Source organism: Amblyraja radiata, chromosome 25 (assembly GCF_010909765.2).
Source record: "Amblyraja radiata isolate CabotCenter1 chromosome 25, sAmbRad1.1.pri, whole genome shotgun sequence".
Lineage (NCBI taxonomy): Eukaryota > Metazoa > Chordata > Chondrichthyes > Rajiformes > Rajidae > Amblyraja > Amblyraja radiata.
In genome coordinates, this window is record NC_045980.1 from 29,127,199 (window position 1) to 29,150,665 (window position 23,467).

The 23,467-nt window shown below is 44.4% G+C and overlaps 1 protein-coding gene and 1 long non-coding RNA gene across 2 annotated transcripts; one reads left to right on the top strand and one right to left on the bottom strand.

The window, feature by feature from the left end:
• Window positions 1-64: 64 nt before the first annotated feature.
• Window positions 65-7,516, bottom strand: pop5 (POP5 homolog, ribonuclease P/MRP subunit). Its single transcript, XM_033043664.1, has 5 exons — window positions 7,417-7,516; window positions 4,301-4,443; window positions 3,459-3,608; window positions 2,139-2,222; window positions 65-1,574 (listed from the first exon to the last, which is right to left on the bottom strand). The coding sequence occupies exons 1-5, from the start codon at window positions 7,434-7,436 to the stop codon at window positions 1,465-1,467; spliced, it is 507 nt and encodes a 168-aa protein (XP_032899555.1). The 5' UTR covers window positions 7,437-7,516; the 3' UTR covers window positions 65-1,464.
• Window positions 7,517-8,356: 840 nt separating this feature from the next.
• LOC116987549 lies at window positions 8,357-23,046 on the top strand. The gene is made up of 3 exons (XR_004415736.1): window positions 8,357-8,469; window positions 12,041-12,046; window positions 23,034-23,046. It is a non-coding gene; the product is annotated as an uncharacterized LOC116987549 (long non-coding RNA).
• The last annotated feature ends 421 nt before the right edge of the window (window positions 23,047-23,467 follow it).

The following is a 23,467-nucleotide window of genomic DNA, read 5'->3' on the forward strand; positions in this document are numbered from 1 at the left end:
AACTTGGAGACAACACATGATCTAATGCAGCTTAACAGGTGATGGCTGTAGGATTTGTGCTTTAAAAGACAGGAAACTGGTATGAGAGCATTCAATTTGGACAATTGAGTGGTGAAAGATTACTGTCCTGGCCAATGGATTGAGATAGGTGCAAAGCGGGACAATTGTCAAAAAGGCCAGACAGGAAACCGTTGTGGAAGAGAAAATATGGGGTAAATTTAACAAGAAATACAACATTTATAGTTTATGAGCAGTGGAGACAAAGTAATTTATATGTACTAATTGGCTGAATTTGGCACTTCCATTTTTATTTAATAAGTTTTATTTTGGAATTACATCACTATCATTTGTAAACTAAATTGATATTTACACTTGTAATATGTTTAAGAGGTGTAGCAATGTCTTAAAGATTAAGATGAATAATCTACAAATTCATAACAGAAAATCAGTTTGAGTTCAGTTATGACGAAGAGCATTAAAGAGAAAGGACATGAGTGTACACATTCTCCATGTTAGTCCAGTATACCAAGTGGACTATCAGTAAACTAGTATACTAGTCCAGTATACTAAGTGGACTATCAGAAAAATTAGCAACAGCTCTTCAATTTCACAATTTATATCCTTACAGTGAAAACTCCAGCATTAGCAAGTTCATGAGAAGGCAGTATAATATCAGCAGTCATTTATATCCATTTAAAAATAATCAGAGATGGCAAACTCACCACAAAATCCTACAATGTGTAGGTTTCATGCTGTGGCCTCAGCAGCTAATTACTCTGCCATTCGACAGTAACTTTTCCATTGCAGGAAAGATTAAGAAATCATTACACTCCTGTGTTCTTCCATCAGCAATAGAAAGTCAAAGCTAGCTTTACATGTTCTTGGATAAGGCTAAGTATTTGAACTGAGTTTAGTTTGTCACGCGTACCGAGGTACAGTGAAAAGCTTTTGTTGCTTGCTGACCAGTCAGTAGAAAGACAATACCTGATTACAATCAAGACATGGATGTGTACAAATACAATGTAAAGGGAATAACGTGAATAACGTTTAGTACAAGGTAAAGTCCGATCACAGATAGTCCAAGGGTCTCCAATGAGGTAGACAGTAGCTCAGGACTGTTGGTAGGATGGTTCAGTTTGTGACAAATGGCAACAAAAGGCAAGCATGAACATGTATGTAATACTGTTTATTGACGTCAATTTACATTGCAAAAATATTGCTGAAGAATTGTTTGTCCCGTTTAGCTAATGCAGCATTTAGCACTTACATTGACTAATTCATGAGATGGCATGATAGCAAAGTTGGGAAGCTGCTTTTCAAACCATTCATAAAACATCAGTGTGCAACTTCATTGGTTCGGCTGGCAACATAGCCGTACACCTTGATCATGCAGGGGATCTGCACGCAAGCATTCCCTCAATGCAGTTCTTCATTTTTACCCAGTGATAGGATTTCAAAACCCATTTAATCAGTGTCTGCTCCTTCCATCTCTTCATATCCATGATACGATTGATCTTCATTCCATACTTTTAGTGAGCACTGCAGAAGAGACATTTGAACAGATTCTCTCTCCTCTGAAATAAAGTATAAAAATAATTAAAACGCCCGTTTGAAAGACCAAAGGTGTACTTTCATACATTAACTATCCGTTCGAGTGATATGATTAAATCTTCCTGCCTAGCCTTGTTTTCTGCTGCACTGGAGTATAGCCTTTCTGCCAACATGCCTGTAACAATACAGCAATTTTGACCGTCATAAGTTCCAAGAGCAAAATTCTTCCATTCGGCCCATCAAGTCTATTCTGCCATCCAATCATGGCTGATCTATCTTTCCCTCTCAACCCCATTCTCCTTCCTTCTCCCCGTAACCTCCAACACATCTTTGGAGTTATCAGCGCAAAACCTAATGTTAACTTCACTCAATGCTTAAGGGACCCAACCAATTTCTTAGCCCTAATGCTCGCATTGAACTAAATGATAGCAAGTTATTTAATTTACTTTGTCTTTATGCTGTTCAGGCATAACCCATCAGTGGAAAACCCATAAAGAGATCGCGGGCATTCAACAGCAGTTTAAAAACTGGAGTAATTTAGCAGCTACTTTGAAACTAAAAGGAATGCAAGAGCAAAATGTCCTCACTTTTGGTTTTGCAGTCCCTCAGCAGCAGTACCAATTGCCTGCGGTTATACTGGATCAGGAACTTCTGGCAGCTTCGAATTGTACCTCAGGGAAGGAGAAAAAAACTCATGGTTATTATTGTTGTGTTATAAGTCAATGCACTAAACCCACGGGTGGAATTGCGTACATATTTGCGTAACCAAATACATTTGTTGAAAAATCGATTCATGTTTGACACACTTAGGCTGGACAGGGCACAATACAGCAGTCAGCACAAATGGTTACTATCTCATGGGCTCTAAATGGGGCTTGAATATGCCTGCTCAATGAGCATTGAAAGTTGCAAGGGTCAGTTTACTTCATCTTTATCTCTACAGCCCAGTAGCATAGCTGGTAGAGCTGCTGCCTCACAGCGCCAGAGACCCGGGTTCGATCCCGACCTCTGATGCTGTCTGAACGGAGTTTGCACGTTCTCCCTGTGACTGCACGAGTTTTCGCCGAGTGCTCTGGCTTCCTCCCACATCCCAGGAACTTGTGGATTTCTAGATTAACAGGTCTCTGTAAATTGTAAAGTGTGCAGGGAGTGGATGTGAAAGTGGGATAACATGGAACTAAAATTAATGTGCTGGTCAGCATGGAAATGATGAGGGCTTAAATTTCATATTACAGCTGGAAACATCAACAGTTAAAGCCCACAAAAGTTTGCCTTTAAGCATTTTACCAATCAATCCTGTTAGCGACTACAGTTTGAGAAATTAGAGACCAGAAAACTACTACAAATAGTAAATAAAAGCTACTGGTGGTGGAATAACCATTGGCTGGGACTGGGACACATGACAATATCTGGGACACATGACAATAAACTCTCTTGAACTCTCAAACTCTCCTTCGAAGATACGTTATGATTTTTTGTTGCCTACCCGAGGGGACACAACATTGTTCTAACTCTGCTTTTTCCCTTCCCCCTCCCTCTTCACAAGCAACATCACTCTCCCTTACTAATGGGGCCTACTTTGAGTTTTAGAAAAACTCCAACGTGCAATTTTCTTATCCCGGAGGCAGGAGTGCTACACTGAACCAAGACCAAAATGGAGTTGACAAGACAGTTTTCCCAATCATCCCTGAAACAAACTGCACGTTAGGATGTTAGAACACCTGGCAGCAAAAGGCCATTGAAGCCAATGGTAACAATTACACAAATGGTAACAATGGGGAAATTATGCAAAGTCAGGATGAGAGACAAGACGAGAATCGCTACAGAAGATGCAGAAGTTAGCAACTGATGTGCATCTCCTCAGGCTTGATTAACCAATTCTGTATCAGAATTTACAGCATTTTTACCTGCCACGTGTAAAGTGTTGAAAAAGCATGGGAACTTTTGGTTCTTGGTTTCAAGGAAGGTGATGAACAGCAGCGTTGTCGATAGAATCCTGTAGAAGTCTTTTTGGCACCTTATTAAGACGATCCCCGTGTAGGCATTTAGGTATGTGACTGGGAGTAGGAGAGAAATAAAACATTAAATCATCAGTGTACAACAACAATGGAAATCTGACAATCATATATTTTCTTTCTCTAGGGTTCAAGGAAGTATAATTATCATCAATAATCCATTGTAAAATGCTTACAATTAATTTGTTTTAAAGTTGAATAACAATAATGTAATAATCTAAATTAGCAAGTTGTACATGAGATCAGACGGGAAGCTATTCAGCCAAGATGGCAATATGGAGAAAGCTTCCCATTTGACCCATAGCCTTGGAAAACAAAAGCAACAATTAAAGACTTGTCCCACCCTGGTCATTCCTCCTCTCTGCTCCCATTCAACAGAAAGCACAGAAGCTTTTAATCGCACACCACCAGACTCAGGAACAGCTTCTTCCCCTCTGTTATCAGGCGTCAGAAGGGTCCTTAAGCTGGGGTGCTGTCCAATTCACGCTACCCCGTTGCGGACATTGGACTTTATCCCTGGAACTTTTGCGCGATAATGCTGAGAACTATATTCTGCATTCTGTATCATTTCTTTAACTCTACCCATAGTACTGAACTTCAGCTCGATTGTATCAATGCATAGTATTATCTGATTTGATAAGCTAGCAAGCTTTTCACTGTACATCAGTACACATGATAACCATTAACATAAACCTAGTCCAGTCTCTGGTTTATTTAACACTTCCATTACCAACCTTCTAAACGTAAAGAGCAACAGCCGATCCCAAAGTCACCATGCATTTGACTGATTGCATTCCTGACATTTCGATTGACGCTTCCGACATCGATATGCTGCCGATATTGTGGTTTCTCAAACACTATCTCGCACAGAAGGTACCTGAACATGAAGAAATTGCACAGATGTGATTAGTATTTTCTCTGTACCATAATGACACAACCTTCATGCTTGGCATTACCAGTTCAATCTGTGCCCCCAGATTAAATTGTCTCACCACTGGTATAGAAAGAACGTCTTATCTAACAATCATTGCTCATCCCAACTACAAATATTTTGAGATGTTGAACCCACAGTGACATGATTACTTGTATAATTTGTTAATCAAGCAATGATTATTATTCACTAAATTATTAAAGTGTTAAAGATTTCCCAACAACTTTCACTGAAATTAGGCCTCTGACTGGCAAACACATAGCAGATTTTCCATGAAGTAACTGCTTAATCCAGATGCTCAAATAAGGCTGATGGCATGAGGCAGATTGATTCCCCTGCAACCAGTCAATGCAGGCCACAGTGCTACATTGCAACTTGTCCTGGATATTGCAAAATCTGGAGGAAACCCTTTCATTCAATCTGTTGAACTCACTATTATTAAGGAAATATACTTATTATCATGCCTGCCATCCATGGCAGATAATGAAGGCAACCAAGGTGCACTTTCATTCCATGAAACTCAGTGTAGCCTTAACTACACATGATAGCATTTGTGAATAAAGGCTGCTGTTATAAGAGACAAAGATAGGCTAGGGGATGGTCAACATTTTCTCCCCCACAATAGTGGAATCAAAAACAAGAGGGCATAGGTTTAAAGTGAGTAAGAAGTTTTAAAAAGGGTTGGGTGGAAAGTATTTGTTTTATACAAACACACATTGATGTGTGGAATTGGCTATTAGAAGAGTGGTGGAGTCAGGTATAATCGGTACATTTAACAGTCAAGGTAGACACACAGGTTGAAGTAACTCAGCGGGACAGGCAGCATCTCGAGATGAGAGAGCATTGAAGCAATAGGGTGATTTCACGAAAGGTCACTGGAGCGTAAATCCCCACTCACGTGACCGAAAATTTTAACTGGGGGACAAGCGTCACTTCCGGTACATGTTAGTGGATGGGAAAACACGCACTTTCACACCCGTTAAAAACATCGAAAACGGCCAGTTTTTGAGCTGCAATTAAGTGAGCCGGTCGGGGTGACCGTGAGGAACAGCTACCTAAATTTACAGTCCAAAAAAAAGATAGAAACTAAGGTAAATACAAGAGGGAGCTGAAGGTGTAAATACAGCGGAAGTTGATTGCCGACATTTTTCGTGGAGATTTAAAGATCCAAAATATCGGGAATTATCGCGTTTGCTCGCTGCATTTCATCAAAAGTGGCATTATTGACTTTGTTATCTTTATTCATTTGTTATATGAAAAGTATTAAAAGTTAGAAACCCGTCAGTAAAATTGCAAAATCGCCCATGGTTTTCGGGTGGGTTTTAACATGCAAAATGAAAACGCTTCTGAAGCTACATTTACCATTTAAATAATCGTAAACTCTCAATGCGTTTGGAAATAAATTTTACTGAGATGCAAGTTTACGATTATTTAAATGGTAAATGGAGCTTCAGAAGCGTTTTCATTTTGCATGTTAAAACCCACCCGAGAACCATGGGCGATTTTGCATTTTACTGACGGGTTTCTAACTTTTAATACTTTTCATATAACAAATGAATAAAGATAACAAAGTCAATAATGCCACTTTTGATGAAATGCAGCGAGCAAACGCGATAATTCCCGATATTTTGGATCTTTAAATGTCCACGAAAAATGTCGGCAATCAACTTCCGCTGTATTTACACCTTCAGCTCCCTCTTGTATTTACCTTAGTTTCTATCTTTTTTTTGGACTGTAAATTTAGGTAGCTGTTCCTCACGGTCACCCCGACCGGCTCACTTAATTGCAGCTCAAAAACTGGCCGTTTTCGATGTTTTTAACGGGTGTGAAAGTGCGTGTTTTCCCATCCACTAACATGTACCGGAAGTGACGCTTGTCCCTCAGTTAAAATTTTCGGTCACGTGAGTGGGGATTTACGCTCCAGTGACCTTTCGTGAAATCACCCTATAGGTGATGTTTTGGGTCGAGATCTTACTGTGTCGACCCAAAACGTCACCTATTTCTTTCCTCCAGAGATGCTGTCTGACTCCAGCTTCTTGTATCTATGTTTGGTTTGCAGTTCCTTCCAACACACATATTGAATGTAGAATCTGTGTAGGAAAGAACTGCAGATGCTGGTTTAAACCGAAGGTAGACACATAATGTTGGAGTAACTCAGCGGGACAGGCAGCATCTGTGGAGAGAAGGAATGGGTGACGTTTCAGGTCGAGACCCTTCTTCCGACGAAGGATCTTGACCCGAATCGTCACCCGTTCCTTCTCTCCGCAGATGCCGCCCGAGCCACTGAGTTACTCCAGCGTTGTGTGTCTATCTCCGGTGTAAAGCAGCATCTGCGGTTCGGGTTAAGGCGCTGAGGGAGAGGTGCGGCGGTTATTGCGTATAGCTTTGGTCTCCTAATCTGAGGAAACACATTCTTGCCATAGAGGGAGTACAGAGAAGGTTCACCAGACTGATTCCTGGGATGTCAGGACTTTCATATGAAGAAAGACTGGATAGACTCGGCTTGTACTCGCTAGAATTTAGAAGATTGAGGGGGGATCTTATAGGAACTTACAAAATTCTTAAGGGGTTGGACAGGCTAGATGCAGGAAGATTGCTCCCGATGTTGGGGAAGTCCAGAACTAGGGGTCACAGTTTAAGGATAAGGGGGAAATCTTTTAGGACCGAAATGAGGAAAACATTTTTCACACAGAGAGTGGTGAATCTGTGGAATTCTCTGCCACAGAAGGTAGTTGAGGCCAGTTCATTGGCTATATTTAAGAGGGAGTTAGATGTGGCCCTTGTGGCTAAAGGGATCAGGGGGTATGGAGAGAAGGCAGGTACAGGATACTGAGTTGGATGATCAGCCATGATCATATTGAATGGCGGTGCAGGTTCGAAGGGCCGAATGCCTACTCCTGCACCTATTGTCTATGTTACCTGGACTTGAAGCGGACCATTCCTCGCTCTCTCGCTCCACCCTCGCCGCGACCACCCTCGCTGACCGACAGCGCAGCCGACCAATCATAACGACCGTCTCAGCCCCGCCTTGGGTCTTTGCGCCAATGGACTTGCGGCGGGGACGGGACCTCTGACGTTACTTCCGGGTGTGGCGGAACTGGCGGCGGTGAGTTCCCTTCGACCTGTGACGTTACTTCCGGGTGTGGCGGCGGCCGTTGCTGGCAAAGATCCTATAGCGGACCTTGCGAAAGGATCTTTGGTTGTTGGAGTCCAGACCTGTGACGTTATTTCCGGGTGTGGCGGCGGCCGTTGCTTCCGGGTGTGGCGGAAGTGGCGGCGGCGGCCGTTGCTAGGGAACGGTGAGTTCCCTTCGTCCTTCGTTTCGTGGCCTTTTATTGTTTGGTGGCCACAATTAACAACTCGTAACTATTCATTAAATGCCATTTGGAATTGTTCAGTGCACCTCTAGTTTCGCCACCAAACTGGAATATTCCTGGTCTTGCACAACTTGGGTAGGGAGCTCTCCAAACGCTGACTCCATGTAAGATAGATACAAAATGCTGGAGTAACCTGCTGAGTTTATGCTAACTTTTCAGCATGAGGACCACATTATATATTTGGCACATTTTTTGCGGGCCGTACACACACTTCCACACACGCCCACGCCCACACACACTCCCACACCCACCCACTCACACACCAACCCACACACTCCCACACCCACTCACACACACATTCACTCACACACCTACCCACTCATTCACTAGGGCGGCTGTCGCCAATCTTCACAATCTCCCCGGTGCCATCGACGGTAAGCTGTCAGCAGCTGCACACAAACCGTCAACCAAAGATTATAGAGTATCTTTGCCCTCAACTTGATAGCCTACGGCAAACGGACGTGTAAGTTCACGCGCCACCACAGAACCCGCTAAATAGCCCGCCGCACGGAACGTGTTACGAGCTTGCTGCGGGCCGGATAAAATCTCGTGGTGGGCGTGATGTGGCCCGCGGGCCGTAGTTTGGAGACCCCTGGTGTAAATCAACATCTGCAGCTCCTTCCTCCTGCACATTTCATCTAGCTCCGTGTGTCAGATATGAAGAATCAATAGTGTTCAATTGTCATCTGCATCTACAACAAAACAATGAATGAATGATACTTTATTGTCACAGTGAAAATCTTTGTTTTGCATATCCAAGGTATACAAAGAGCTGCCAAATAAAGGGCGCCAACAAAGTTATAAAGTATCCCGCGTCAGGCCATCCTTTGTTCTCCCATTCACCCTCCACAAAGGTCTTCCTCTGTTCTTGGCAGCCCGTCCTTCATTTGACGTCTGCGACCGCCGGCATTCTCAACAACCGACAGCCTCGACCGCTGGTGCCCTCAAATGGAATTCTTACTTTCTGCAGCATTACATGCCTGTAAACACATGAATATATAATAAATGGAGAAACAAAATCGATAAATTAATAACCACAACACTGGAGTTCTTAGTTCAACCAATGCCAGCACAAGGTTCATAGTTTAGAGATAGAAACATAGAAATTAGGTGCAGGAGTAGGCCATTCGGCCCTTCGAGCCTGCACCGCCATTCAATACGATCATGGCTGATCATCCAACTCAGTATCCCGTACCTGCCTTCTCTCCATACCCCCTGATCCCTTTAGCCACAAGGGCCACATGTCATGACACTTGGAAAGAGAGGGGAAGACTCCTGCCCAAGCGGAGACAGGGAAAGTTCCAGCTCACATGGGTCTGGAGTCTGGCCGTGACGCCATTCATTCATAGAAACATAGAAAATAGGTGCAGGAGTAGGCTATTCGGCCCTTTGAGCAGGCAAAATTCTGGATATCCCCCAAACAAGGCTCTGGACTCCCCCAAACATCAGGAACATTTTTCCTGCATCTAAAAGCATTGGTTTGGTTTGATGCATTGCCAGCTCTCTCAAGTGACTCTTGACACACTCCCCCAGTCTCCATCCACTGTTCAAATGTAATGGCGTTCTATTACTGCATGATTGATTTTGATTTTTTTTTAATGTTACTTGGCAACCCTAATTATAATGTAAGAGTTTGAAATAATTTAATGTTACATTAAGTCCCAATATTATTGTGTTAAATGTATTCATACATAGCACAGGAAATAATGAAACTTTTATTGCAGATTTCAGTCAGTAAAAATTATAGTTTAATAACATTTTACATTATTGTTATTTTTCATAATTATTGAGCTGTATCTAATTTCCCTCAGGCTCAGGAACAGTCATTAAAGATTTGAAACCTCATGAACAATAGTTGATGTGTTTGGTTACTGGAGATAATAGAAGCAGGCGGAGGACATTTAGCGGGTGTCGGAGCTGTGGGGAGAAGCAGGAGAGGAAAAGATAGATCAGCCATGATTGAATGGCAGAGTAGACTTGATGGGCCGAATGGCCTAATTCTGCTCCTAGAACTTGTGAACTCACTCATGAACTGACAAACTCTACTTTTTTTTTGCATTGCCTCCATATCCCTTTCATTCCTTATTATCAAAAATCTGTTCTTTTATCTTAAATGTGTTTGGTAGAAAGAATAAAGGTGAGTTGTGCGGACATAAAGCTCACTGCATATAGGCGCGATAGAGGCAGGAACCATTATCATGTTTAAGAAGTACTTGAATGATCAATTGCTGTAAATCTACAGAGAAATGGCATGGAGTTACCCTTTCATTGGCTGGCATGGACACATTGGACCGAATGGTCTCTAGGTATGTTGTGAACATGTGTGTAGGGTTGCATGTCAGTTCCTGCACTTCTCAATTTGAATCTATTTGTTTTAGAGACAGAGCACGGAAACAGGCCCTTCGGCTCACCGGGTCCATGCCGACCAGCGATCCCTGTAAACTAGCAATTTCCTACACACTAGGGACAATTTACAATTTTTAGCAAAGACATTTAACCAACAAACCTGTGCATCTTTGGAGCATGGGAGGAAACCAGAGCACCTGGAGAAAACCCACGTGGTCACAAGTAGAACGTACAAACTCCGTACAGGCAGTACCCGCAGTCAGCATCGAACCCTGGTCACTGACGCTTTAAGGCAGGAACTCTACCGCTGCGCCACCGTGCTAGCGTTCAGCCCCTACATTTATATATATTGTATTAGGAATGAGGAGACTTTTTTTCTTCACAAGCTGACAATATCGAGAGTGTGCAGACACAAAATGCTGGAGTAACTCAGCGGGTGAGGCAGCATTTTTTGGAGAGAAGGAATGGGTGATGTTTGGGTCTCGATGGGCCTTTGAGACCCTTGGGTCTCGACCCGAAACGTCACCCATTCCCTCTCTCCATAGATGCTGCCTCACCCGCTGAGTTACTCCAGCATTTTGTGCCTACCTTCGATTTTACCAGCACCTGCAGTTCTTTCTTAAACAATATTGAGAGTGGGTATGTGGGTGTGTGTGTGTTTGAATAGTGAAGATTTCCTCACTTTAAACCACACTGACTTATCCAGCGATGACACTCGATGGCTCCAGTAATCCTGAATGAGACGATGACAACCATAAGATGGCGCTGCAGCAGGAAGAAGCGCCTACAGTAAATACCAAAGATTATAGAGCAAAATCTTTGGTAAATACTGTGCAGGTCTCAGAGGCAAGTGCACACAGGGAGAAACGCATGATCATACCCAAAGGCACATTTGCACAGTAATCATGCACATGCATGCACCCAATGACATCCAAAGACACACACAGAGCCATGGGCACATCTGCGTGGCCAAAGATACACATGTACCACATGCACACACGCACAAACACACACACACACACACATGTGCACAGATATACAGATTCAAAGACATAAAGATGTCTTTAGTTTTAGAGATACCCCGCAGAAACAGACCCTTCTGGTCTGAGAGGATATTATAAAGTGATTCCTGATGTTATAAAGCAGACCCCGACACTTTGAGAAATGGAAACTTCAATAATTCTTTTGCAATTCAAGAAGCGAGCTTTGAGAAGTAAGTTAATTTGCAGATGATATCTTTTGTTTATTAATTCACAGGTTGCAGGCATCATTGGTGTGGTCACTGGGATACCAATGGTAAGGAGAATGGTTCATGTAAGGTTGGTGAGGTTGCAATCACGTTAAGGAAATGTGAGATAAGAGCAGAATTAGGCCATTCGGCCCATCAAATTTGCTCTGCCATTCAATCATAGCTGATCTATCTCTCCTTACCCACATTCTCCTACCTTCTGCCCATAACACCTGTACTGATCAAGAATACATCTCTGCCTTAAAACATATCCATTGATGGCCTCCACAGCTTTCTGTGGCAATGAATTCCACAGATTCACCACTCTCTGACTAAAGAAATTCCTTCTCATCTCCTTCCTAAATGGATGTCTTTTAGTTCTGAGGCTATGACCTCTAGTGGAAACATCCTCTCCACATCCACTCTATCCAAACCTTTCACTATCTGGTGCCGTCAAATGCTCAACGTTAAGGGCTGTGGCAATGGTTGATTATTGAAATATGTTGAACCAGACTTGCAGTTTAGTTGAAAGACTGATTCCTCGATAAGTAATTGTATTTTACTGGGTGCTCAGTGACAAATGAATGCTCAGCTTTATGTGAATTCAGGAGAATCCACTGTATATTGCAGTTAATGATTGTCCTTAGTTATAAGAGCTAACCAGGCCTGGAGTTATGTATTCAAAAGGGAACTGCAGATGCTGGAATATCGAAGGTACACAAAATTGCTGGAGGAACTCAGCGGGTGCAGCAGCATCTATGGAGCGAAGGAAATAGGCGACGTTTCGGGCCGAAACCCTTCTTCAGACTGATGGGGGGTGGGGAAAGAAAGAAGGAAAAAGGGGAAGAGGAGGAGCCCGAGGGCGGGCGGATGGGAGGGTGGGAGGAGACAGCTAGAGGGTGAAGGAAGGGGAGGGGACAGCACAGGCTAGCCAAATTGGGGGAATTCAATGTTGATGCCATAGGGGCGCAAGTTGATGCCGGACCGGGGCTATCCCAACATGGCCGGCGCTACGCACCCGATTCATCTCGCCGCCGACCCGCCGACCATCCGCCCACCGGGACCACCCACGCATCGCCCGCGGACCCCGACTCAACCACCACTGGACTCCGACCATCGGGTCCGGTGACCCGCGCCGCTGGACTCCGACCATCGGGTCCGTTGACCCGCGCCACTCCACCCCCCTCCAGCAACCCACAGCCGTCGCCTTACCTGGAGCCTGGACTCTGCACTGGGCCTGCAGCCTTCACGCTGCTTACTCCCACTCTCCTCGATTTAATTCCACCGGGTCCTAGCGCCCGTCTGCCCAGCCGTGCTAACCTCAGTGGCTGCTCCACTGACCCTCCCCCATCCCCCCCCAACCATGTCACACCCGCTCTTCCCCACCCACCTCACAGCCCTCTCTCCCCCCCACCCCCTGACCACCCACCACCCCTCCAACACCCACAACCCCGGACCCAGTCTACCCACCTGCCTTCCTCTGGCCCCAACTCCCACCCCTGCCGGGTGTTCACCATCCCCCCCGACCTCCCCCTCTCCCCCACCCAACGGTCTGTCCTCAGCAGAGGTCTCACCTTTGTCCCCCTCCGTCCCCATCTCAATGAGTTCCGCGCCCACCATGACTTGGAGAGCTTCTACCGTCGTCTCCGCCTCACAGCGCACTTCCATGGGAAGGAGTCCTCGCCCCCTAATGATGACCCCTTTTCCCGTCTCCAACGCACCCCCTCCTCGTGGAACCCCCCTCAGAAAGTCCCGGCTCTGGAACTCTTCATTCAGAACTGCCGCCGCGACGTCAACCGCCTCAACTTCTCCACTCCCCTGTCTCACTCCAATCTTTCCCCCTCTGAACGCACTGCCATCGAATCTCTCCGCAAAAACCCAGACTGGGTCATCAAACCAGCCGACAAGGGAGGTGCCGTGGTAGTCTGGCGCGTCGATCTCTACAAAGCTGAGGCCACGCGCCAACTCTCGGACACCTCCTCCTACTTACCCTTGGACCATGACCCCACTGACGAGCACCAGGCCACCATTTCTAGCACCATCACCGACTTCATCAATTCCCACGCCCTACCTGACCAAGCCTCCAAACTCATCGTTCCCCAGCCCCGCACGGCCCGTTTTTACCTTCTCCCTAAAATCCACAAACCCGGCTCTCCCGGCAGACCCATTGTCTCTGCGTGTTCGTGCCCCACCGAACTCATCTCCACATACCTTGACACCATCCTATCCCCCTTGGTCAAATCCCTCCCCACCTATGTTCTAGACACCTCAGACACTCTCCGCCGCCTCCACGCATTCCACTCTCTGGGCCCTCACCCCCTCATCTTCACCATGGATGTCCGGTCACTCTACACCTCCATCCCCCACCAGGATGGCCTCAAAGCCCTCCGGTTCTTCCTCGACCAGAGGAGCAACCTTTACCCAGCCACTGACACCCTCCTCCGCTTAGCGGAGTTGGTCCTCACCCTCAATAACTTTACATTTGACTCCTCCCATTTCCTCCAAACACAAGGCGTAGCTATGGGCACACGCATGGGCCCCAGCTACGCCTGCCTCTTTGTCGGGTACGTTGAACAATCCTTGTTCAATGCATACCAGGGCCCCACCCCCGACCTCTACCTCCGCTACATTGACGACTGCTTTGGTGCCACCTCCTGCACCCACACACAACTGACTGACTTCATCCACTTCACCACCAACTTCCATCCGGCACTCCAATACACCTGGACGATTTCCGACACTTCCCTACCATTCCTTGACCTCACCATCTCCATCGCAGGGGACAGACTCCTGACCGACATACATTATAAACCCACTGACTCACATGGCTATCTGGACTACACGTCTTCCCACCCTGCCCCCTGTAAAGACTCCATCCCTTACTCCCAATTCCTCCGCCTACGCCGCATCTGTTCCCAGGATGAGACATTTCATACCAGGGCATCGGAAATGTCCTCGTTCTTCAGGGAACGGGGATTCCCCTCCGCCACCATAGATGAGGCTCACACCAGGGTCTCATCCATACCCCGCAACACTGCTCTCTCTCCCCATCCCCGCACACGCAACAAGGGCAGAGTCCCTCTGGTCCTCACCTTTCACCCCACCAGCCGGCAAATACAACACATAATCCTCTGCCATTTCCGCCACCTCCAACGTGACCCCACCACTCGCCACATCTTCCCATCTCCCCCCATGTCTGCCTTCCGCAAAGACCGCTCCCTCCGCAACTCCCTCGTCAATTCTTCCCTTCCCTCCCGCACCACCCCCGCCCCGGGCACTTTCCGTTGCAACCGCAAGAAATGCAACACCTGTCCCTTCACCTCCCCCCTCGACTCCATTCAAGGTCCCAAGCAGTCGTTCCAGGTGCGACAAAGGTTCACCTGTATCTCCTCCAACCTCATCTACTGCATCCGCTGCTCTAGATGTCAGCTAATTTACATCGGTGAGACCAAGCGTAGGTTGGGCGACCGTTTCGCCGAACACCTCCGCTCGGTCCGCCTTAACCTACATGACCTCCCGGTGGCTCAGCACTTCAACTCCCCCTCCCATTCCCAATCCGACCTCTCTGTCCTGGGTCTCCTCCATTGCCAGAGTGAGCAACAGCGGAAATTGGAGGAACAGCACCTCATATTCCGTCTGGGGTCCTTGCGCCCCTATGGCATCAACATTGAATTCCCCCAATTTGGCTAGCCTGTGCTGTCCCCTCCCCTTCCTTCACCCTCTAGCTGTCTCCTCCCACCCTCCCATCCGCCCGCCCTCGGGCTCCTCCTCTTCCCCTTTTTCCTTCTTTCTTTCCCCACCCCCCATCAGTCTGAAGAAGGGTTTCGGCCCGAAACGTCGCCTATTTCCTTCGCTCCATAGATGCTGCTGCACCCGCTGAGTTCCTCCAGCAATTTTGTGTACCTGGAGTTATGTAGACCAGTCTGACAGATTCCCTTCACTAAAGAACCTGAGTGTAAACCGGAGAAGTCTTTACCACAACCTAGTAGCTTTGTGATTACTAATTATTACTAATTACTAATTGTGATAACTATTACTAATACCAGCATTTATTCTAGGATTCGTTTAATTGCTTGATATTAAATTTCTCAGCTGCTGTATCTCTGCATCATGTCAAGTAATTTTTATATTGTACTGTACCCAATATTTCTATTTCCAATGCAAATAGTGATGTTTTTAAGAGAATTTTACATAGGCACATGGATACGCAGGGAATGGAGGGTATGGATCATGAGATTGGTTTAACTTGGCATCATGGTCTGCACAGATATACTGGGCCGATGGGCCTATTCCTTTGCTGAACCTTTTCATGTTTTATGGTCTATAAATTTGCTGTACTGATGGATTTCTCAATAAAGTAATCAAAGAAATAGTAGTTACACAAAAATGCTGGAGAAACTCAGCGGGTGCAGCAGCATTTATGGAGCGAAGGAAATAGGCAACGTTTCAGGCCGAAACCCTTCTTCAGACGGTTCGGCCCGAAACTTTGCCTATTTCCTTCACTCCATAGATGCTGCTGCACCCGCTGAGTTTCTCCAGCATTTTTGTGTGCCTTCGATTTTCCAGCATCTGCAGTTCCTTCTTGAACAAAGAAATAGTAGTGTTTTTTGGCAATCTCCCTTTCTAGCTGTGACACTGTTGTGAGTACAAGTGATTGTAATTGAGTTACTTGAATAAGAAAGATTTGTGACAGGAAACCACCCATTAGGGTTGCGGGTGATTCAACTGTGAGGTGGCAGGGGCGGTTTAATGGCTTTCAGTAGTCAACTGATCAACAATGTGATTAATGCAGTGAGAGAAAAGAATATTGGGTAGCCTGTGGCTGAGCCACTTTGGTCTCGAACCTTCGTTTGTCGAGCTCGAGACCTCGCATGAACTGGCGTGATCTGGGCCAACCAACCAACGCCGATCTGGGTGGTCAGGTGGCGGGGTGCAGCAGATGACAGCAAAGATACCAGAGGAGCATCTTTGGTACACAGAGCTAGACTTCACTTGGCAGGCATCGCTTTTGTACTAATATTAAACTGTGTTTAAATATTAAATGAGTGTTTGTACAACATGCGAACCTCTTCAAGCCCTCCTTAAAGGGTCAGATGAACATCGCCTGTGAGGAGGTTGTGCCTCTGCAACTAATACCACCTTCAGCAGAGAATGACATGCATTATCCTCTGTAAGTTTACAAATCTCTCTCCATTTGCCTACCGGTTGCAGTAAATTGTTTTGTTCCTTAGTTCCTTTCTTTCAATACCTCCTTCATTCCTTGTTCGTCCTTTATTTTTCCATTGTATTTAGAAACAAAGAAAAATAGGTGCAGGAGTAGGCCATTCGGCCATTAGAGCCATTCAATATAATCATGGCTGATCATCTAAAACCAGTACCCCGTTCCTGATTTTTCCTCATATCCCTTGATTCCTTTAGTCCTAAGAGCTAAATCTAACTCTCTCTTGAAAGCATCCAGTGAATTAGCCTCCACTGCCTTCTGTGGCAGAGAATTTCACAGAACTACTTGGACAGTAAGCAAATTACAGATTTCGGGGAATTGGGTGACAAATGGACCTCAAGGTGCTTATTGAGTCTAAACACTGAATGGCAGTGGTCGTTTGGGATACTCCTGATTTTGTTGGTCCTCTAAGATAGACACAAAATACTGGAGTAACACAGCGGGACAGGCAGCATCTCTGGAGAGAAAGAATGGGTGACGTTTCAGGGTCGAGACCCTTCTTCAGACCGATGTACCAACGGACTTTGTTGGCCCTCTCGTTTGAACACAAGATATACGATCATCAGAAAAAGGACACGCGATGCCTCCAGCCCGCCCTGCCATTCGACAAGATGGCCACCGATCTGACATTGGCCTCACCTCCACTTTCTTGCATGAAGGATCTTCAACCTGAAATAATAACTGTTTCTCACTGCCCACAGACACTGCGTAACCTAGTGAGTTCTTGCAGCTTTTTTTTGCTTTTATTTATCTCCAGAATATGCAGATTTTAATTAAATTTTCACTTTACTGCATTTCCATGTAACTTGAGACTCTCATATTAAAAAATCTGTTTATCTCAGTTGGGCATATATATATATCCAGTAATTCACTATTCTTCATGGTAATATTTTCTAATTTCATCTCTGAATGTCTCCATTTTTTAAATTAGCTTTTCCCATATCTGCTTTAGAATTTTTCATTTATTGGTCTGTTTTTCCCTTAACCTGTACCTTGAATGTTTCAAGGGTTTATTTTATCTCAATCTTCTTTTGAAGTATTTGTTGCTCTAGAATTCACATTCCACTTGTATAAACTCACGTTGATGCAAGACCTTTGCACACATGCTGGTTCCAGAGCTGACGGCTTTAATAATGCTGCGATTTACATGAAGCATGAAATTTAGCCAAAGGGCATAATTAAAATTGACTTTCAATTTCATTCGCCACAAAGCATACATATGCAAATTGAAACCAGTAAAATTTTTTTTAAAGCAATTGATAAATATGCATAGGCAATATGTTAAAAGTATCAATTTGATGAAAATAGGAATGCATTCAGTGCTGAAATACTCAATATTTATAATATAATAATAAAAAGATGCAGCTTTTCATAATATACTAACTGACCACCAATAAGAGTGTAAAGAATTTTTATTTGTTACTAGACTAAGTGGGACCCGTTGGGTCCCAGCATCACACAGGAGGGCTGGTCATCCAACGCAATATTCCACCTCTCCACCAATTCTAATATTGGTGGCCAGTTGGGGGGGGGGGGGCTTTCTGGAGCGCTAGTATGGGTGTTGTGGGCTGAAGGGACTGGTTTGCAGAGGGCTAGTATGCAAATTGTGCGCCAAATGGATTCTTGGGCTGGCGTCTCAGTCAATCAAGCCTGTTGTGCTGGCAACTCACTCACTCACGGCTGGTGGGCTGATAGTTGACTCACGGCTAATCCTCGAAATTCTATTTCAAGCAGGGTATAAGGCCACCAAATTCAAGTGCAGTTTCTTACCACATCTAGCAGGGTGCAAGGCCACCAAATTCAAGTGCAGTTTCATACCATTTGAAGTAGGGTGCAAAGCCACTAAAGACAGCGAGTCGTGACCTCTCCCTCCTCCATTTTGCAGAGACTGAGCCACACCCATATTTCCGGGTTTTATAACCCCCCCCACCGGAAAAGGTGTGGCTTTCATGGAGTGATTGACAGGAGAGAGATTTTCAACATTTTTTAAAAACCTAATAACACTTTTATTTTTAATTGATGGGAAGAATTCTCTGCACCTGCTCAGCAGAGGGGGACTGAGTAAGATGGCCAAAAATCACAGCCGTAAGTGGTAGCGTTTTATCTAAAATCAATATACAGTGCAAACAGGAAGTAAGTGCATTTACAGTAGTGCCTTTTAACTTCAAGCCAAACCACCCAAGCCACCATTTGCAGTAAGTAGTGCCTTTCAACTTCAAGCCAATTCACCCACGCCACCATTTGCAGTAAGTAGTGGCTTTCAACTTCAAACCACACCCAAGACACACCCAAGCCACCATTAGCAGTAAGAGGTGCCTTTCAACTTCAAGTCAAAGCAACCAAGCCACCATTTGCAGTAAGTAGTGCCTTTCAACTTCAAGCCAATGCACCCAAGCCACCATTTGCAGTAAGTAGTGCCTTTCAACTTCAAGCCACCATTTGCAGTAAGTAGTACCTTTCAACTTCATGCCACCATTTGCAGTAAGTGGTGCCTTTCAACTTCAAGCCAATGCACCCAAGCCACCATTTGCAGTAAGTAGTGCCTTTCAACTTCAAGTCACCATTTGCAGTAAGTAATGCCTTTTAACTTCAAGCCATTGCATCCAAGCCACCATTTGCAGTAAGTAGTGCCTTTCAACTTCAAGCCAAAGCAACCAAGCCACCATTTGCAGTAAGTAGTGCCTTTCAACTTCAAGCCAATGCACCCACGCCCCCATTTGCAGTAAGTAGTGCCTTTCAACTTCATGCCACCATTTGCAGTAAGTAATGCATTTTAACTTCAAGCCATTCCACCCAAGCCACCATTTGCAGTAAGAGGTGCCTTTCAACTTCAAGCCACACCCAAGCCATCATTTGCAGTAAGTGGTGTTTTTCAACTTCAAGCCACACCCAAGCCACCATTTGCAGTAAGTAGTGCCTTTCAACTTCAAGCCAAAGCATACAAGCCACCATTTGCAGCAAGTAGTGCCTTTCAACTTCAAGCCAAACACCCAAGCCATCATTTGCAGTAAGTGGTGTCTTTCAACTTCAAGCCACACCCAAGCCACCATTTGCAGTAAGTAGTGCCTTTCAACTTCAAGCCAAAGCAACCAAGCCACCATTTGCAGTAAGTAGTGCCTTTCAACTTCAAACCAAAGCTCCCAAGCCACCATTTGCAGTAAGTAGTGCTTTCAACTTCAAGCCAAAGCACCCAAGCCACCATTTGCAGTAATAGTGCCTTTCAACTTCAAGCCAAAGCTCCCAAGCCACCATTTGCAGTAAGTAGTGCCTTTCAACTTCATGCCACCATTTGCAGTAAGAGGTGCCTACCAACTTCAAGCCAAAGCACCCAAGCGACCATCTGCAGGAAGTAGTACATTTCAACTCAAGCCAATGCACCCACGGCCCCATTTGCAGTAAGTAATGCATTTTAACTTCAAGCCAAAGCTCCCAAGCCACCATCTGCAGTAAGTAGTGCCTTTCAACTTCATGCCACCATTTGCAGTAAGTGGTGTCTTTCAACTTCAAGCCACACCCAAGCCATCATTTGCAGTAAGTAGTGCCTTTCAACTTCAAAGCTCCCAAGCCACCATTTGCAGTGTGGTGTCTTTCAACTTCAAGCCAAAGCACCCAAGCCACCATTTGCAGTAAGTAGTGCCCTTCAACTTCATGCCACCATTTGCAGTAAGTGGTGTCTTTCAACTTCAAGCCACACCCAAGCCACCATTTGCAATTAGTGCCTTTCAACTTCAAGCCAAAGCTCCAAAGCCACCATTTGCAGTAAGCAGTGCTTTCAACTTCAAGCCAAAGCACCCTAGCCACCATTTGCAGTAAGTAGTGCCTCTCAACTTCAAGCCAAAGCAACCAATCCACCATTTGCAGTAAGTAGTGCCCTTCAACTTCATGCCACCATTTGCAGTAAGTGGTGTCTTTCAACTTCAAGCCACACCCAAGCCACCATTTGCAGTAAGTAGTGCCTTTCAACTTCAAGCCAAAGCAACCAAGCCACCATTTGCAGTAATAGTGCCTTTCAACTTCAAGCCAAAGCTCCCAAGCCACCATTTGCAGTAAGTAGTGCCTTTCAACTTCATGCCACCATTTGCAGTAAGTAGTGCCTTTCAACTTCAAGCCAATGCACCCACGCCCCCATTTGCAGTAAGTAATGCATTTTAACTTCAAGCCATTGCACCCAAGCCACCATCTGCAGTAAGTAGTGCCTTTCAACTTCAAGCCACACCCAAGCTTTAGAACCAATAGTCATTTTTTTGCAAGCTTTAGAACAAATAGAGACACTTTTTGCAAGCTTTAGAACCAATAGACATTTTTTGCAAGCTTTAGAACCAATAGACACTTTTTCTGCAAGCTTTAGAACCAATAGATACACTTTTTGCAAGCTTTAGAACCAATAGAGACACTTTTTGCAAGCTTTAGAACCAATAGACATATTTTTGCCAGCTTTAGAACCAATAGACATATTTTTGCAAGCTTTAGAACCAATAGACATATTTTTGCAAGCTTTAGAACCAATAGAGACACTTTTTGCCAGCTTTAGAACCAATAGACATATTTTTTGCAAGATTTAGAACCAATAGACATATTTTTGCAAGCTTTAGAACCAATAGACATATTTTTGCAAGCTTAGAACTAATAGAGACATTTTTGCAAGCTTAGAACCAATAGAGACATTTTTTTTGCAAGCTTTAGAACCAATAGAGACACCTTTTGCAAGCTTTGGAACCAATAGAGACACTTTTTGCAAGCTTTGGACCAATAGACATTTTTTTGCAAGCTTTGGAACCAATAGACATTTTTTGCAAGCTTTAGAACCAATAGAGACACTTTTTGCAAGCTTTAGAACCAATAGACATTTTTTGAAAGCTTTAGAACCAATAGACATTTTTTTGCAAACTTTAGAACCAATAGACATATTTTTGCAAGCTTAGAACCAATAGAGACATTTTTGCAAGCTTAGAACCAATAGAGACATTTTTTTTGCAAGCTTTAGAACCAATAGAGACACTTTTTGCAAGCTTTGGAACCAATAGAGACACTTTTTGCAAGCTTTAGAACCAATAGACTTTTTTTGCAAGCTTTAGAACCAATAGACATTTTTTGCAAGCTTTAGAACCAATAGAGACACTTTTTGCAAGCTTTAGAACCAATAGACATTTTTTGAAAGCTTTAGAACCAATAGACATTTTTTTGCAAACTTTAGAACCAATAGACATTTTTTTGCAAGCTTTAGAACCAATAGACACATTTTTTGCAAGTTTTAGAACCAATAGACACATTCTGCAAGCATTGTAGAACCAAAAGAGATACTTTTTGCAAACATTTTAGAACCAATAGACACATTCTGCAAGCATTTTAGAACCACTAAGGACACTTACATTGGAGTAGACATGTGTTCAGTGTTATTCACAGCTCAGAGAAACGTGACCCTCTGCCTTCCTCCAGCTTGCAGACACTGATTGAGGCACACCACTTCCTGGTTTTATAGTCCCTCCCCCCTGTCGCCAGCGGGGGCAGCAGAGAGAATGGGGAATTTTGTAAAAACATTAATATCTCTGTCATTTTTAATCGACGGGAAAAATCCTCTGCACACATGCGGCGGAGGGGGGCTCTGAGCAAGGTGGCCAAAAATGACGGCCGTAGGTGGCGGCGTTCTCTCGGAAATCGCAGCACAGATGGCCAAAACTGGTCAAGAACAGTCTTTTAGTAATATAGATATGTATCAGATATCAAACGGAACAACGAAATTCTTACTTGCAGTTGCTTTACAAGCACGTTTGGCAGGATAGTCACATTAGATGTTTAAGAAGGAACTGCAGATGCTGGAAAATCGAAGGTACACAAAAATGCTGGAGAAACTCAGCGGGTGCAGCAGCATCTATGGAGCGAAGGAAATAGGTAACGTTTCGGGCCGAAACCCCGAAACGTTACCTATTTCCTTCGCTCCATAGATGCTGCTGCACCCGCTGAGTTTCTCCAGCATTTTTGTGTACCTTAGTCACTTTAGATGCTGAGAAGCACTTAAAATCTAGTGCTCACACAGAACTTTTTCTTTTAACAGTTAATTTTCAAATAACTGAATGTTTGAAGGATTAAAGCAAGAATTTTCAAAGAATGGCCCCGAGTAAATTATTTAAAGTACTTTTTAATCACTGATTTGTTCTACTTGAATGTTATTGCTTGGAAATTAGTAAATTAAAATATCCACATTTGTTCACATTGGCAGCCTGCAATATGTGGAAACAACTGGTGATATTGAATTCACGTTTTCAAAAACATTCAAACCAATACTATTCCTTTGGACACAAAATGCTGGAGTAACTCAGGCAGGACAGGCAGCATCTCTGGAGAGAAGGAATGGGTGACGTTTCAGACTGAAGAAGGGTCTCGTCCCGAAACGTCACCCGTTCCTTCTCTCTAGAGATGCTGCCTGTCCCGCTGAGTTACTCCAGCATTTTGTGTCTATCTTTGATTTAAATCTGCAGTTCTTTCCTACACTATTCGTTTGTACACCACTGAAACCTCCAATTTGTTCTTAAAATACATTTTTAATGTATTTACCTGTATCTAAGTCACAGCAGTGATGGTATTTCAATGCTTCAAGAGGTGCGAAATGCAGGTATGTTGTTAGGATTAGAATGGTGACGCTTAAATGCAAATCCCTTCTCATTCTTTAATATTGATCGAATAGCCGTGTAGACTCGTTGAGCTGAATGACCTCATTCTGCTCCTAGGACTTAATATAAATGATTGGTCTATTTTTCCAACAGTGAGATAGGATGTTTGATATCTACCTGTTCTTGCCTG